Source organism: Catharus ustulatus, chromosome 27 (genome assembly GCF_009819885.2).
Source record: "Catharus ustulatus isolate bCatUst1 chromosome 27, bCatUst1.pri.v2, whole genome shotgun sequence".
Classification (NCBI taxonomy): domain Eukaryota; kingdom Metazoa; phylum Chordata; class Aves; order Passeriformes; family Turdidae; genus Catharus; species Catharus ustulatus.
Genome location: NC_046247.1, coordinates 318,644 through 335,744, shown reverse-complemented (window position 1 = coordinate 335,744; position 17,101 = coordinate 318,644). Strand labels below are relative to the sequence as shown.

At 56.1% G+C, this 17,101-nt stretch overlaps 1 protein-coding gene across 1 annotated transcript; it reads left to right on the top strand.

The window, feature by feature from the left end:
• Positions 1 to 14,774: 14,774 nt before the first annotated feature.
• On the top strand, positions 14,775 to 15,476 carry TCIM (transcriptional and immune response regulator). The gene has a single exon (XM_033081287.2). The coding sequence runs from the start codon at positions 14,947 to 14,949 to the stop codon at positions 15,265 to 15,267; it is 321 nt and encodes a 106-aa protein (XP_032937178.1). The 5' UTR covers positions 14,775 to 14,946; the 3' UTR covers positions 15,268 to 15,476.
• Positions 15,477 to 17,101: the final 1,625 nt, after the last annotated feature.

Below are 17,101 nucleotides of genomic sequence, written 5' to 3'. Positions count from 1 at the left end.
GCAAAGCTGCAACACCTGGGGGGGTCACACGGGCCCCAGTTCAAGTCTCAGTGATAATGCAGAGCTGTAGTCGGGGACACGGGGACACCTGGCTTCCCCAAGGGCCAGCATGGGAAAAAGACTCCTGACAAACCCCTGATCATCACTAGGCACTGCAGCAGGCTGACACCAGCCTGGTGCCAGGCTCAGCCCAGTCTGGAGGCTCCTCTGACACAGCAAGCTGACACCAGCCTGGTGCCGGGCTCAGCCCAGTCTGGAGGCTCCTCTGACACGGACAGACCCTCTGCAGGTGAGGTGAGCCCCACCCCAGCCCCTGTGCTGGGCACTGCTGCTCCCCAGGGGCACAGCCTGCCCCAGGCTGCAGGAACGGGCTCCCCTCGCACCCCCCAGCTGGGCTGAGTGGGCAGAGCCTTGTGCCAAGAACGGCGCTAAAGCTTTTTTTATGATGCCAGGTGCCCATGTTGCCCTTTTCTAACAAGTCAGCACGCCCAGACTCCTTGGAATTTGCATCTTTAGGGAAATCGGGCCATATGGCTCTGTTTTGCTTGCCCAGGTTTTGCTGGCACAGCCACCAGAGGCAGGATTCACACCCAATCAGTGTCTTGGTGCAAAAATAGCCCTGGCAGCACCCCTTCTGCACTACCAGGAGAGAGTCAAGGTCCTTGGAAATGAGATGTTGTTCCCATAAGGGCAAAACCAAGCTCAGCACACTGTAGCTTGAATTATTAAACTCTTGCTAAATTGTATTTTGAGCTCTTTTTTTGAACATAGCCCTAAAACTGGGGCTTCAGAGATGACTTTAGTAAACAACCCACGGGAACATGTCGGCACCTTTAAATCTTTGCCTGGCAGCACTCCTTCCACTTGATCTTCATTTCTGAATAGCTGCTGCATATTTCATGTAGGAAATATTTCATCCTGATGATTGTCTTGGTCTATTACATTTCAAACCATTTCAGGAAAACAGCAAACTTGGACCAGGGGAAAAATCACTCCATCTAAACGAGAAACACAGCCAGGACTGGAGGGAGCTGGGGCAGGCTGGCCCTGCGGGGGACAGGGGCTGTGCAAGGGCTGAAAATGCCCAAACCCCGCTGGGCAGCAGCAATGCCATGGCAGGAGGGGCCAGGGACTCCCAGCAGGTGGGTTTTTCTTCCTTCTAAAACTCCCTTCCTGAACAGGCTGCCCTGTGCACCGGGGTCTGGAGCAGGTCCTTAGGAGCAAGGATGGGTTTGTGTCACCTCAAAAAAGAAAAGGGAGAGGGAGATCAGAGAGGTGGCAGAGGGCTCTGGAGAGCCAAGGGAGGGCTCACTCCCCTTCTGGTGGACAAGGAAGGTGCCTAAGAACCTGCAGAGGAGGAGCCCATGGTGTTCCCAGGCCAGCAAACCACACAGCCTGAGCTCACGTTACCAAATCCCTGTCACTGCCAGCTCCCAATCAACCTGCTGCAGCTCCTGTAGAAGTGAATTCAGTCAGGATCCTGCCACTCTGGAAGCAGCAGGCAGTGAGGCAAGGCCTTCCCTTCCCTTCCCTTCCCTTCCCTTCCCTTCCCTTCCCTTCCCTTCCCTTCCCTTCCCTTCCCTTCCCTTCCCTTCCCTTCCCTTCCCTTCCCTTCCCTTCCCTTCCCTTCCCTTCCCTTCCCTTCCCTTCCCTTCCCTTCCCTTCCCTTCCCTTCCCTTCCCTTCCCTTCCCTTCCCTTCCCTTCCCTTCCCTTCCCTTCCCTTCCCTTCCCTTCCCTTCCCTTCCCTTCCCTTCCCTTCCCTTCCCTTCCCTTCCCTGGGTGCTCTCCTGGCAGGCTGGGACAGCTGCTCCAAGACAGCTTTGATTTCTCTCTGTTTTCAAACCCTGGCTGTCTAACATTGATCACAAGACACAGACATCTAAGGTCTCAGGTGCATTCTGACTGGAAGCACGTGGAATTTTAAATAATTTATGCCTGTGCCTAAAAATGGCACAATGTGTTTGAGGATAACCATGTGCTCGGCATCCATGCCAGTGGGAGCTGTGCTGCCACAGCTGCCAGCCCGAGGCCCTGCTCTGTCCCAGGGGTTTGTTTGGCAGGCACTGGGGGAGCCCAGAATGTGTGGGGAGAGCCCAGCCACAGCCACCCATCACCTCTCCTGGGCAGCAATGTCCAGGCTCTGTGTCAGACCCCAGCTGGGACACCCTGAGCACTGGAACTGGGTTAAGACCATTCCTGCAGCTCTGTAATAGAATTAATGTTATTTCAGCAAAGGAAAAGCAGCAGAAGAGCAGACTGCCCTCCCTCTTTCAGAGGTGCTGCCCCCAGACCTCAGTTCCCAGAGTAAATCTCCACAGTGAGGCTGGGATGCTCTGCCCATATGACTGAGAACGGGATTTTGCACCAACTCCCTGAGCCCAGCAGTATCTGCTGGGTCAGCTGGGACCGAGCTTGCCAGGGAGGGATGGAAAAACAGGAGAGGTGTCACAGCCCTTGTCCACATGCAGAGCAGCGGCTCCAGCCCCAAACTGGTGCCACCCACACAGAAATCTCCCTTATCTCTGGACCAGGCCCTGTCCTGCAGCACTGAGGCACAAGTTTCCATTGAGGAGCTGCCACCCAGAGCTGTCCAGCAGCCCAACCTCTTCCAGCCCCCTTTTGGAGTGTCCACCTGACTCCTTGCTTTTGTTAAGCAGAGATTTCCCCATGATGTCTGATGGTCAGACTGTGATGGAGCAGGAAGCCTGGCTCACACCCAAGGTGGCAGGAGGAGATCTCACCTGGGCACACCTTTGATACAAAAGCCTCACAGAGGCTCAGCACCTGCAGGAGGTGCCCAGCCCTGCCTGCCAGGCACCCTCCACTCCCTGGGCCGTGCCCAGCTCGTCATCCCAGCCAGCTTGGCTCAGACTTTCCATCCTTCTCAATCTCTTTGGTCTCTGGGTCCCTCCTTGCCGTGCCTGGGTCTCACCCATCCACTGAGACAAATCTGTGCAAAAGTTCCTGAGCTGCCCCTGGGCTCTGGCAGCCCTTTGCTGGTGCTGGGCTGGGCTGCTGCCCCTCCACAGGAATTCCCACAGCCCCAGCACACTCAGCCAAGGGCTCTGCTGCTTTTGTCCCCGTGAATATTTGAAATCGAACAGGAATACAAACATTTGGATTCTAGACACTTCCCAATTCCAGCCTTATTTATCATACTTGGCTCTGCTCCTGGAGCTGGGGCCAGAAGAGGCTCTGAATGATTTAAGTGATTTAACATGCTGTGCATAGATCAATCTCACTCTCCCTCCAGCCATAGGTTTCCCTTTGTGGTTTGCTGCACACTTATTATATCCATCAATATCTAAGTAATTAAAATCCCCCATTATCTGGGGCCTGGCTCCCTTACAAGCTCCTCATAAGCCATAAACTCGTTCATGATCAACCTCCCTAAAGTGTCTGGGAGTTTGCAGCCCCGTCTCAGGGTCCCCAGGCTGTTGTTCCATCGTGAAGGTCCCACTGGAGCCGTGGCCAATTCTATCTGAGCCACGGCTGCTCCTCCTCTCCCTGTGCTCCTGCTCCGTGCCAGGACTGCTCATCCCATCCCCATCTTTCTCCACTCACTGAGTTCCTCTCTCCTGGAGCAGAGCTTTGGACTGCTGGGAGCTTCCAGGGCCTCATCCCAATGTCCTGCTGCAGAACAGCTGCTGCCCCTCGGAAAGTGCCCAAAGCTGTCACCCCCAAATGTCCCTGCCCTGTGACCAGGGACCACCCCAGGGCTCTTCTGGGGGGACACTTCCTTGTCCCCTGCTCGGGCTCCTCTCCTTCACACCTCGGCCACGGATCTCTGAGGAATTAATTAATAACAACCAAGATTGCCTTCTAATTGCCCATGGGGGGGATGTGAGAGCACAGAGAAGAATTGCCTTCACCTTTTTCTGGTGCTGCCGCTTGCCCCAGCCTGTGCCTGGAGCACCGTGGCACCAGCAGAGCCTTATCTGTACCTGGGGAAGGGCTCTGCAGGGTGGCTGCAGCCAGATATGATTACAGGCCATGACTCAAGACAAAAAGTGCTAATTACAGCATGGGGGAGGAGAGGAGCTGCTAATTTACACCTAATATGGAGAGGGATTGGGGAACAGATTGAGAAGCCACCACTGCAAAGAGGGTGACACAGGGCTGGGAGGTGGTAAAGTCTTCATTATCGAATAAAGGAACCTTTGGAAAGGGGTTTTATTTCCCTAAAATCCTTGCTGCCTGGCCAGTATTTGTAAAACATTGCACTGTTGGTAAATAAAGAAACCAGAGACCCAAAGATTGGCACTAAAATAAAAACAGCTTAGTGTGGGGTGGGAACAAGACACAGGCAGGTCCTGGCGAGGTCTCCTCATTTCTGTGCTGCCCAGGGTGCCCAGCCAGGCTGGAGCAAGGTTTAACCAGCGGTGGCACGTCACTGGTGCCACTGGAGGATGTGCCACGGGCTCCCTGTTTGCCAAGTTAGTCACCACAGCCGCAGCTGCCAGCCCTGGCAAACAAGGGCAAACCCAGACACACACGGAGAGCCTGAGGCATCGCTGCCCGGCATCCTGGGAGCTCCACTCAACCCCATTTCTTAGAAAAGAGAAAAAAAAGGGAAAAACAAGGCGCTGCTATTATTGCAGTAAGAGGCTGTGTCATGCTGGGCTCTGCAGCTAAATATATTCCGTGTTTACTGTAAGCAAGGACAGTGGGAAGCCTTCCCAAAGGCACGGGGGCTGCTCCCATTTTTCTCAGCTATCAATCTTGCCTTGAGCCATTTTTATCCTGACACAAATGGAAAATATTTTCCTGGTTTAATTTCTACCGATCAAAGATACTTCCTCAACGGAGAGGAGCCCCACAGCCCCAGGGAAGGGCGGGGGGAAGAAATCTCTGAGGAAACTGAGGGGACGTGGGGCACAGCTGGGGCACATCAGGACAGCATCCCTGAGAGCCAGGACAGTCCCACTGGCCAGGACACCAACCCTGAGAGCCAGGACACCAACCCTGAGAGCCAGGACACCAACCCTGAGAGCCAGGACAGTCCCACTGGCCAGGACACCATCCCTACGAGCCAGGACACCACCCCTGAGAGCCAGGACAGTCCCACTAGCCAGACACTATCCCTGAGAGCCAGGACACCATCCCTGAGAGCCAGGACAGTCCCACTGGCCAGGACACCATCCCTGAGAGCCAGGACACCATCCCTGAGAGCCAGGACACCACCCCTGAGAGCCAGGACACCAACCCTGAGAGCCAGGACAGTCCCACTGGCCAGGACACCATCCCTGAGAGCCAGGACAGTCCCACTGGCCAGGACACCAACCCTGAGAGCCAGGACACCAACCCTGAGAGCCAGGACAGTCCCACTAGCCAGGACACCAACCCTGAGAGCCAGGACAGTCTCACTGGCCAGGACACCAAACCTGAGAGCCAGGACACCAAACCTGAGAGCCAGGACAGTCCCACTGGCCAGGACACCATCCCTGAGAGCCAGGACAGTTCCACTGGCCAGGACACCATCCCTGAGAGCCAGGACAGTTCCACTGGCCAGGACACCAACCCTGAGAGCCAGGACACCAACCCTGAGAGCCAGGACACCAACCCTGAGAGCCAGGACACCATCCCACCAGCCCAGGGGCAGCTGGCCAGGCTATAATCCCTTTCTCTTGCCCAATTATTTTGCCAAACAGGACATTTGGTGTTCACCACATGCCTGGCCCTGCCCCAGGTGTGCAGATGTGCTGTGCTGCTCCAGCATCCTCTTCCCCAGCTGGTGCTGTGAGGAGAGAGGCCTGCAGAGGGACAGGGTTTGGGGTCAGGTATCTGTTTACTTTCTGCATAAAATTTCCCTAAACAGCGTTGGAAACGCTCCCTGCACAGAGCTGGGCTGGCCGGAACTGACTCAGCTCTCTGCACAGAGGGTCCTGGCCATGAGCTCACTGCCCTCGGCCACCCCACGTCACACTCAGCCCTGTTTACTGGCAGCTCTGTTTCTGTTTGTGCCCACAGTGGTGACAGCAGGGCTCCCCATGTGTCCCCTGACCCTGCAGCCCCCGGCTCGCTCACAGCCCCTGTCACGGGCAGATCCTCTGCTCAAGGCAGACACAAAGTCAAATCAGGCTGACTTCTCCCAGGGAGCTGCCAACAGCTCCAGAGCTGTCTGGGCTGTGGCTCAAGGCTGGCTCAGAGGGCTCAGAGCCCTGGAGCAGCTCCCTGGAGTCGCTGGGAGCTGTCAGAGCCCAGGCTCACCATCAGCACATTGCTGCCCAGCCAGACCTGCCAGAGGGAGTGCAAAGCACTGCTTGATTCACACAGCACCCCCCTCTCCCCTTCCCTCCTCTCCCACACAGAACTAAAATCTACTGGCAGCTCTAAACTGGTTATTTTTTGTCTGCAGTGTGCATAAATAACCCAACAGACAGCCTGAAGCCCCCGCACGCTGACACCTGCCAGCGAGCCAAGGGCAGACCTGGAGAACAAAGACAAGGCTCCCATGTAAACAAGGCATCAGTCAGTGGGGCTGGCTGTGGGAAACATCCAGAAGGAATTTCTGGGGAGTTCAGTACCTCTGGGAGCAGGGGCTGTCAGTGGGCAGCCTCTCAGTGTGGAGGTCACAGCACCTGGGCTGGTGGCCAGGACCCAGGGGAAGCTCTGTGCCCCACAGGTGACCCAGGGCTCGCAGGAGCCTCCCTGCTCCAGCTCTGCCCAGCTCAGACCGGCGGCAGGCGGCACTGCTCTGGGTCTGGAGCTGCCAGCCCTGTCCCAGAGATAGGCTTTACAGCCCTGCTGCTGCTCTTTGAGCGGGGCTGACGTGTGCAGCTGATGCAGTTTTCTGGGGAAAACAACCCCTGGCAAAAGTTCAGTTACCTGCCGTGACCCACAGGCAGTGGCCTTGGGGACAGCCAGAGCCCAGGCACAAAGCTGTGACACCCAGGGGGCAGCTGCCATCCCCCTGGAGCAGCAGGGCACAGCCTCCCCAAACACCTGGATGAGCCAGCAGCCCCCGTGGCTCAGGCACGGACACAGGGATGGGAAGGGGATCACAGAAATTGCTTTTCTAGCAGCTACAAAGTGAAGTTGCTGGGCCACCAGAGACAGTGGTAGGAGCCAAACACCATCTGTTCTCTCCCAGGAACTCTTTTGTTAGTGGAGAAATGAGCTACAAGGCTGATAGCTCTGCAGTGCCAAGCTCATCTCCCAAACAGCCAACGTGGCAGTGACTCCCTGATAAATCTCCACGGACGCAGCTTTGCTGTTTCCCTCCTTCCCTTCCCGGTTTTCTACTCCCAGTGTAACTCAGCTACACATCCCCAAATCTCAGCTATTCCACTCCAAAACACAGCCGGGCCAGGAGCTCCCTCTGCCACACCCCACTTTGCTTTGCCACAGAATTAAGGAACTGAAAACTAAATTCTCAAGAAGTCTCTGACCTTGGACCTGGCTCAGCTCTTTCCACATGAAGCCAGAGCTCCCCAGGCTGGGCTGCTTGCGGGTTTCCAAACATTGCACAGAGGTCACCCAGGCTCTGCCTTGTGCCTGGCCCTGACAGACCCATGAGCCTGAGCCTTTGGTGTCCCCTGCCTAGCCCAGATCTCTGCAGCACCACAGCCCTCCCCAGGAACCACAGGCTGCCCCAGCGCTCGTGTTGCCAGCACCCCCAGCACCTTCATCACCCTCATCATCCTCAGCATCCTCAGCAACCTCAGCACCCCCAGCACCCTCTGCACCCTCAGCACCCTCATCACCCCCAGCACCCTCAGCATCCTCATCACCCCCAGCACCCCCAGCACCCTCTGCACCCTCAACACCCTCAGCACCCTCAGCACCCCCATCACCCTCAGCATCCTCAGCACCATCAGCATCCTCATCACCCCCAGCACCCTCAGCACCCTCAGCATCCTCAGCACCCTCATCATCCTCAGCACCCTCATCACCCTCATCACCCTCAGCACCCTCAGCACCCTCAGCACCCTCATCACCCTCAGCACCCTCAGCATCCTCATCACCCTCAGCACCCCCAGCACCCTCAGCACCCCCATCACCCTCATCATCCTCAGCACCCTCTGCACCCTCAACACCCCCAGCACCCCCAGCACCCCCAGCACCCCCAGCACCCTCAGCACCCCCAGCATCCTCATCATCCTCAGCACCCTCAGCACCCTCAGCATCCTCAGCACCCTCATCATCCTCAGCACCCTCAGCACCCTCAGCATCCTCAGCACCCTCATCACCTTCATCACCCTCATCACCCTCAGCACCCCCAGCACCCCCAGCACCCTCTGCACCCTCTGCACCCTCATCACCCTCAGCACCCCCATCACCCTCATCATCCTCAGCACCCTCTGCACCCTCAACACCCCCAGCACCCCCAGCACCCCCAGCACCCCCAGCACCCTCAGCACCCCCAGCATCCTCATCATCCTCAGCACCCTCAGCACCCTCAGCATCCTCAGCACCCTCATCACCCTCAGCACCCTCAGCACCCTCAGCACCCTCAGCACCCTCAGCACCCTCATCACCCTCATCACCCTCAGCATCCTCAGCACCCTCATCACCCTCAGCACCCTCATCACCCTCAGCACCCTCATCACCCTCAGCACCCGCTCCCATCCTGTTCTCGCTGCTCCCCATCCAGCCCCAGCCCTGGGGCGGCTTTGGGAGCCGTGGGGGCTCAGCAGAGCCCCAGGAGCCAGAGCAGCACAAAGGCACATCCTGTCTGCCAGCTGTCCTGCAGCAGAGGAAGCGGCTGCAGGGAGATTAGAGCGGGGCACTGGGGCGCCTGTACGTGTGCTGGGTACTGTCCCTGCGAGCCAGGCTGTGACAATGACCCAGCCCAGCCCCGGGCCCAGCCCCACAGCAGGATTTCCGTGAGCCTGGCCCATCAGCAGCACACAATGAGCTGTCTGACAGCTGCAGACGGCTCTGCCTTGGCCCTGCCCGAGACGGGTCCTCGGCACCTTCCGCAGCATCAAACAGGAAATCGGGCAGGGAAACAAAAAGGTTGTTCGTGCTCCAAAGTCCAAACTTTCATTCCTGACCTGGGAGGAAGATGCTGAAGTCAGGGTATTCAAAGACTTTCTCTGGCTCCCATGGGAGTGGCAGGACATGGTGGTGCCATCTCAGGGTCCTGCTGCCACCTGAGGGAGTGACCCCACTGAGACCCTGCCCTGCCCCAAACCCAGCATTGTTCTCCTGCATCCCCTTGGACGTGGCTCCTCTTTTTGTGACCTTCTCTGGCTGGCATCCTGCCACTGTATTTCAGGGGTGATCTCCCATGACACGTGGGGAGCACCACAGCCAGAGCTGCTCTTTGCAGGACGGATTTTGGAGCACCCAGAGACTGCACCTGTGGCCTCCTTACACAGTGAGCCCTTGCCTCCAGAGCTGGCAGCCCCCTGTGGCAGCATCCACACCAGCTGTGTCCTCAGCTCTGCTTTGCTGTTTGCAGGGCTTTTCCAAGGAGCTCTGCCTGGCAAAACTGGCAGAAGTTTCTCTTTCTCTTCTGATTCTTGCAGACGTGATTTACTTACTGTAACTGGCTATCCGTCATGCCCTGCACTGCATTATTAACTTGGTGATCGTACATTTAGCAGAGAATTTATGAGAAATGAGGAGGCATTCATTATCAGTAACACCACAGGCTTTACTCTTATATGGTCTCTGTGCACAGAGCGATGCTTGGCTCAGCCAGAGCTCACCCAGCTCCAGCCATTCCCTGGGCCACAGCAGGACAGGGTTGCTCTGCACAGTCCTGGGGCTGCATTCCCCACACTTAGGCAGGTCCTCATTTTTTCCCCTGTTAAAATATTTTCTGATGGAATTTAACTGGCTTAATTGTGCAGTCATGCCTTCTGTTGTCTGAAAACCAGCATGTTTTCCCTGTTTTCAGGCAGGGAGCTGTGTGAGGCTTGTCTGAGACAGATCTGTGCTTCCCAGAAACTGAACTTCAACAGAAATGCCCTTAAAATACCCTCCTTATCCTGAACATCTGACCTGGGGACAAATGCCCCCTCCTTCCTGTCCCTCTGACCTGCCTGCCCTGTATCTCTGACATGGGGACCACAGGAGGAGTCACAGGGAGTGCAGACGGCCAAGTTAAGGTCTTGGGGTTTTTGTGAGCAAAGGGTACAGCATCCTGCCGTGAGATTTGGACAAGTGTTCCCAGATGTTCTATTAAAGAAACAACAACCACAGAAAAACCCAAGCAACAGCCAAACAAATAGAAATCTCAGGTGGAGCCCAGAGGCACACAAGTCCCAGTGGAGAGAGGCTGTAGGCAGGTTGGAGCCAGGGCAGGCACTGCCATTCGCACGACCTGGATGTCTGGAAACCTCCCAGGAATCTGGATCCCAAGAGCAGGACAATGAACCGGTTCCTCCTTGACCTTAGAGCCATGCCACAGCTGTCTCTGCAGAGCACTCCATCTCTCTCAGAAACCTTTCCCAGCAGACAGTGGCATTTCTGGTTCCTGAGAAGGGCTGAGGCTCTCCAGCTGCAGGCTGGTGGCAGCTGTGAAGGCTGTGAGGAGCCAGAGCCCCACAGCATGTGAGCCAGGGGAAGGATGGGGAGAGCAGAGAGGGCTGGAGGCTTCTGGACATGCCCCATTCTTAGGTTTTCAGTGAATCACCTGAAGACAAAGCAACTATCTATCTATCTATCTATGTATCTATCTATGTATCTATGTATGTATCTATGTATCTATGTATGTATGTGTCTATCTATGTATCTATGTATGTATCTATGTATGTATCTATCTATGTATCTATGTATCTATGTATCTATCTATCTATATATCTATGTATCTATCTATCTATCTATCTATGTATGTGTCTATCTATGTATCTATCTATGTATCTATGTGTCTATCTATGTATCTATGTATGTATCTATGTATCTATCTATGTATCTATGTATCTATCTATGTATTCTATGTATGTATCTATGTATCTATCTATCTGTGTATCTATCTATATATCTATGTATCTATCTATATATCTATGTATCTATCTATATATCTATGTATCTATTTATATATCTATGTATTTATGTATCTATCTATCTATCTATACCTATTTCTTCTATATCATCTACATCTATCTGTTGTATCTCACAGGTATCACGGGATATTCTGAGCCTCACTTTCTCACTGTCCCATGCCTGGTCTGGGCACCGATGCTCCACGGGGCGGCTGCATCCTCCGATCCCAAACGGGTGTTCGAGGCAGCGCAGGCTTTGGCAGCAGGAGTGGAGGAAAGCTATGCAAAACATGCCCCGGGGAACTGCCAGGCTTCCCGGATTGCCTTCTTTGGAGCCGTTCTGGAGGTTACATTAAGGCAAAGCGAGTTCTCTGTGAGTTTGTGGTGCCCCCGCATCCAGGGCAGCCCCATCTCCCTGGGGCTATCCTGGCAGCAGAGCCCCGAGCTCCGAGCCCCGAGCCCCCCGAGCCCCCCGATCCCCAGGAGCCCCCCGAGCCCCCTGAGCCCCTCGAGCCCCCTGAGCCCCCCGAGCCCCCCGAGCCCTAGGACCCCCCTGAGACCCCCGAGCCCCAGGATCCCCCCGAGCCCCAGGAGCCCCCCGAGCCCCCTGAGCCCCTCGAGCCCCCTGAGCCCCCCGAGCCCCCCGAGCCCTAGGAGCCCCCTGAGCCCCCCGAGCCCCCCGAGCCCCCTGAGCCCCCTGAGCCCCCCGAGCCCCCGAGACCCCCGGGCACCAGGATCCCCCCACAGCCCCCCGAGCCCCCCAAGCCCTCCAAGCCCCCTGAGCCCCCCAAGCCCCCCAAGCCCCCTGAGCCCCCCGAGCCCCAGGAGCTCCAGGAGCCCCCCGAGCCCCCCGAGCCCCAGGATACCCCTGAGCCCCCCGAGCTCCCCGAGCCCCCCGAGCCCCCCGAGCCCCCTGATCCCCCTGATCCCCCTGCGTCCCCCGAGCCCCCTGAGCCCCCCGAGCCCCCTGAACTCCCCAAGCCCCCCGAGGCCCCCAAGCCCCCTGAGCCCCCCGAGCCCCCCGAGCCCTCTGAGCCCCAGGAGCCCCCTGAGCCCCCCGAGCCCCCTGAGCCTCCCGAGCCCCCCGATCCCCAGGAGCCCCCTGAGCCCCCCGAGCCCCCCAAGCCCCCCGAGCCCCCCGAGCCCCCCGAGCCCCCGGGCCCGTCTCCCCAGGAGAAGCAGAGCACAGTCAGAGATGTGGCTGCGCCTCTCTGCAGACGGTGGGGATGGGAATTAATCCTCCCATTAACGGGTGAAATGGAGCGTTTGCGTCTCACAAAGCAATTACACAATAATAGCAGGAGAACGATGATAGAAATCACATCTTCTCTGAAGTTGCTCTCCAATCCAACACATGAATAATTCCTCCTAGGCATTACTGGGAAAGCAGTATTAAAAGACCCAAATAAACAAAAATTACTGGAAAAAAACAGACAAGGCATGCTTCATCGCTCTGTCAGAGCCAAGCACAACTAAATTTATACAAAGTGGGCCGAGAAGCTTGAAGGGGCAAAGACATTTGTTACTGCTCTGTGCGAGATGAGCTCACAAGGAACGCGTGCTTGATCTTGGCAGCTTTCTGATGTCTTACTCCTAAAGCATCAGCTTTAGTCTCGGTTTCCATGGCAGATACTTTTCTGAGCTTGTATCTTCCACGGATATTGTTAATTTATGCTGTCAGCCCCATCTCTGCAAATACCTGCAGAGTGATTCCATGTGCAGTGGGAGTGGTGAAAACAAAGCACACGTGGACCTGCCTCAGCTCTTGTTTTTGACCAGGGCACACAAACGAGGTTGTTTTCTTCAGCCACAAGACCTTGGCTGATCTAGCACTGAATTTTGCCCCAGGTACCCGGACACTGTTATCTGTCCTGTGAAGGAAAGCACTTTGAGCATTTCATCCAGACACGTTCTGGCTCGGGGCAGCTCTGACAGGAAGGGTTGGGCAGCACGTACAGCCTTGCCTCCTTCTGCTCCCCATCACTTTCATGTTAGCAGAGTCTATAAACCTTGAGCTCTTCCCCAGGCAGAGATCCAGCCACACCAAAGCTGTCCTGTTCTCAGGGTGGATTCATCAGCCCTGCAAATGGTGAACAAGCAGCTGACGAATTGGTCTCACCAATTTGGCAAGGCCACGGCAAGGCAAGAGGCTGCATGTCTGGCTGGAGCAAGAAGAATCCCCGGGATTTGCAAAGCTGTTGTTTATACACTGAAGCATGGAACATCCAGCACATCCCAAAGAAATTGTGAAAAACTTGTAAAAAGTAACTCACACAGGGACAGAACCACAGGAAGCAATGGCACGTACAGAGAGAGCTCATGCTGGAGGAAAGTCCTGGCAGCAGTGGGGAAACCCAGGTCCTGGCAGGATATGGTGACTGCAGGGTTCAGGGCTGGTTCAGGACGTGCCCAGCAGCACAACAGGTCAGTCCCTACCTTTTCCAGGTAGGAAAGTGGCCAGACACTGAAATGAGACCACTCCCTCCCCTAAGGAGAGAAGCCTGGCAGGTCCTGGCCAGCTGAAAGTTGATCTGAGCCCAGAGGGAGCTTGCCACTCATCCTGGGGCCCAGGCAGCATCTGCCCTGCTCACACTTCACCTGGTGAACTCACAGGTAGCCCCCTCCTCCGTTCTGAGCCAGCACAAACACACACACACGGCCCTCAGGTGTGTCCACCTCGGCACTGGCTCCCACTGACCGCTGCAGAGGGTGTAGGGCACAGACACATCCCCTCCCTCTGCCAAACAAACTGAAGCTTTACAGGGAATGTGGAATAAAGAGCATCTGGGTGATGTTTCTTTGAGTCCGTTCTTCAGTGTGGTCAGAGGTAATTTCCACAGCTGTCTGGTAAATAAGGGAAACCCCTGGTCCAAGTGGGATGGCAACAGAGCTGTTCCTAGACTCTGTCAGCAAGGGTGAGTAACAGGGTCAGCAACAACAGTAAACAAGTAGAAGCTTGTTTTCCAAACAGAGCCTCGGCGGCATCCGGCTGCTTTAAAACATTAACCAAAATACACTTATCTCTGGCTCCTGGCCTTGAGTGACTTTTGAACCGCAGCTATTCTGGGCCAGGTTTGATTGTGCCCAGGAACACCAGGTGTCCAAGCCCAGCAGGAGCCCCTCGCTGGAGCTGTGCCCTTCCCACAGGGTACCTCGAGTGAGAAGGGACCCACAGGAGCCATCAAGTCCAGCTCCTGCTCCTTACAGGAGCCAAAACTAACCCATGACTAAGACAGAGTCCTCCCAGCCCAAGGGCTTGTCATTGGCCAAGGGTGGTGTGGAGAGCAGAGGTTTTGGAGCAGAGGTGAGTTTTCTTTTCAGCACTAATGAGAAATGTAAGCACAAGGATGCTGGAGGCAGGAGCAGGGCAGCAAACCAAGTTTCGTGCTCCCCCCGAGACCATTGCCATGTGCAGCTGAGGGTGTAACACCCAGAGAAATCACCTCAGAGGATGTTATGGATGTTCTGCCTTTGGGACTTGTCAGAAACTGCAGCTCTGTGTGCGCTGGGTGAGCTGCATCTGCAGAAAGGAACCCAGACAGGAGCAGGTTTGCAGCGTCTGCAGTGCAGACAGAGCCAAGCTCTCGGCTGTTTGCACAGGCTCAATGCAGCAGCTCTCACCTGGAGTTTTAGGTGTTTGCGATCTGACCCTGTGCAGCGCTTTCCACACGCAGCAAGGGCAGGACGGAGCTGGGGCTGCGCTGGCTCAGCCCCACCGCGATGGTTGAAGTTCTGTGGTGGGTCAAAAAAAAAAAAAAAACACCCAAAAAACAAAAAACCATTTCCGTTGCAGAAGCCGAGAGAACTTTTCATCTCGTCCGCACGACAGGAAAGTTGGCAACTTAAATGTTAAACTGGCCTGTTACTGCTGGATGTTGACATCACCGTGATCTCACCAGTGTAACCGGAGCCCTCCAGCTTTTCCTCCGGCCTGCCTTTAAATAGCAGTCGTGGAGGCAGCACAGCACCCATCCCGGCCGGAGCAGGGCAGAGCCGGCAGTGCCCTCGATGAGAGCCAAGCCCAGCGCCAGCCCCGCAGCCATGTCCTCGTCCCTGCGGGTGAGCCCCTCGGTGCACGGCTGCCGCTTCGACACCGCCCTGCGCAAGAAAGCCACGGCCAACATCTTCGAGAGCATCAACGAGGCCGCCCTGCAGAAACTCTTCAGGAACTCCGGCGACAAGAAGGCGGAGGAGAGAGCCAAGATAATCCTCGCCACCGACCAGGACATGGAGGAAAAAACGAGAGCGCTGATGGCGCTAAAGCAGAGGAGAAAAGACAAACTGCTCCAGTTTCTGACCTTTCGGAAATACTCCATCAAAGTTCACTGAGCTGGCGGAGGGGGCAGGAATGGAGAACATTTTGTGACGGGACTTTGTGAGCTCATGCTCCGCTGCCCCGTGGGGACCTGAGAGTGCCCGTGCGGGCACAGCCCGGCACGGCACAGCCCGGAACGGGACAGCCCGGCACGGCACAGCCCGGCACGGCACAGCCCCGAACGGGCACAGCCCGGCACGGCACAGCCCCGAACGGCACAGCCCGGCACGGCACAGCCCGGAACGGGACAGCCCGGCACGGCACAGCCCCGAACGGGCACAGCCCGGCACGGCACAGCCCCGAACGGGCACAGCCCGGCACGGCACAGCCCGGCATGGCACAGCCCGGCACGGCACAGCCCGGCACGGCACAACCCGGCACGGCACAGCCGCCCCGCAAACTGCGAGCTGCAGCGGCACCGAGCCCACGGCACACCGGTGTGGCCAGCAGGGTCAGTGGCCAGCAGGGTCAGTGGCCAGCAGGGTCAGTGGCCAGCAGGGTCAGTGCCCACGGCACATCGGTACCCATGGCACATGGGTGAGGACACCAGGACAATGCCCATGGCACACCGGTGTGGTCAGCAGGGTCAGTGCCCACGGCACAGTCCGGTGCCCATGGCACACTGGTGTTTCCAGCAGTCCGGTGCCCATGGCACACCGGTGTGGCCAGCAGGGTCAGTGCCCATGGCACACAGGTGTGGTCAGCAGGGTCAGTGCCCATGGCACACCGGTGTTTCCAGCAATCCGGTGCCCAGACGCTGGCAGAGATTCATCAGCTCCCAGCAGAGGCAGAGCTCCTCCGTGGGACCCAGCTGGGGGATCCCCCACGCCTGGGTGTGACTCGGGACCCTGTGATGGACTCGGTGCTCTCGGACCCGACCCTTTGGGTGCTTTGCCTTTTCAGCCTGGTTTCCTTAAACCTGAGCCCCGGTGCTGTGGTTGGGGGCCTCTGGAGACCCCTCAGCTGCTGGTCAGGGTCACTTTGTGTTTGTTGAATGCGCCCAGACACTCGTGGGGTGCAGGAAGTTCAGCATTTGCTCCAGGGACACTCTGCACAACTGTGCCTCTCCTTCCCGAGCTGTATGTGTGCAGAAAAAGTCGTTTGCACAGAAGCAATAATAATGAGATTTCCTTGAATTTACTGTGAAGTTCCCTAATGTTGTGTTCACTTACCACTAACACTAATAATCTAAATATAATAACTCCAGTTCTTCTCTGTGTAGGTTACAATCACTATTAGATGAGTGCTTACTTCATGGCAATATTCTATGACAATGTTATTATTATGTCGACAGTAATTTATTGCATACAGTGATGTGAAAACTAATAAATTATGAAGTAAATATAAATTATCTTGTCTGAAATGCTTAGTTGTCCTGGAGTGGTGGGGTTAGACATTTTTTGTCATTTCATAAGACAAGGAGCAGACTGCCTGCACCTCTCCTTCACACCCCAGGTACAGCTTTGGCAGCCCATTGTCAGGACAGCCCCACTGTCCCACCAGGCTGCACCACATCCTTCCCCAGAAAGGCCTCACCAAATTTATTGTTAACCATCTCCAGTGCCAGTTTCCCCTCTGCAATAAAGGCGAATAACATCTTCTGCCATGAGGAAGGAAAGGTGGAGAAAAGGATGGTTTGGGGCCAGGGTGGGCAGCATGGCTCTTCAACCTCTGACATTCCTGCAGAGCAGAGAGGGAGCCTGGGCTTGGCTCCTCATCACCCACAGAAACAGAAGTAAGTTATGAAGCTTTGGCAGCAGAATTGGGCTGTTTTTCTGCAGGTTGTGCTGTACTATCATGATAGATGATGCTGAAAGTACTTAAAAATAGCAAAGACTGGTTATTTAT

Coding starts and splice junctions, on each gene's coding strand:
- TCIM (XM_033081287.2), top strand. CDS start 14,947: ATGAGAGCCAAGCCCAGCGCCAGCCCCGCAGCCATGTCCTCGTCCCTG.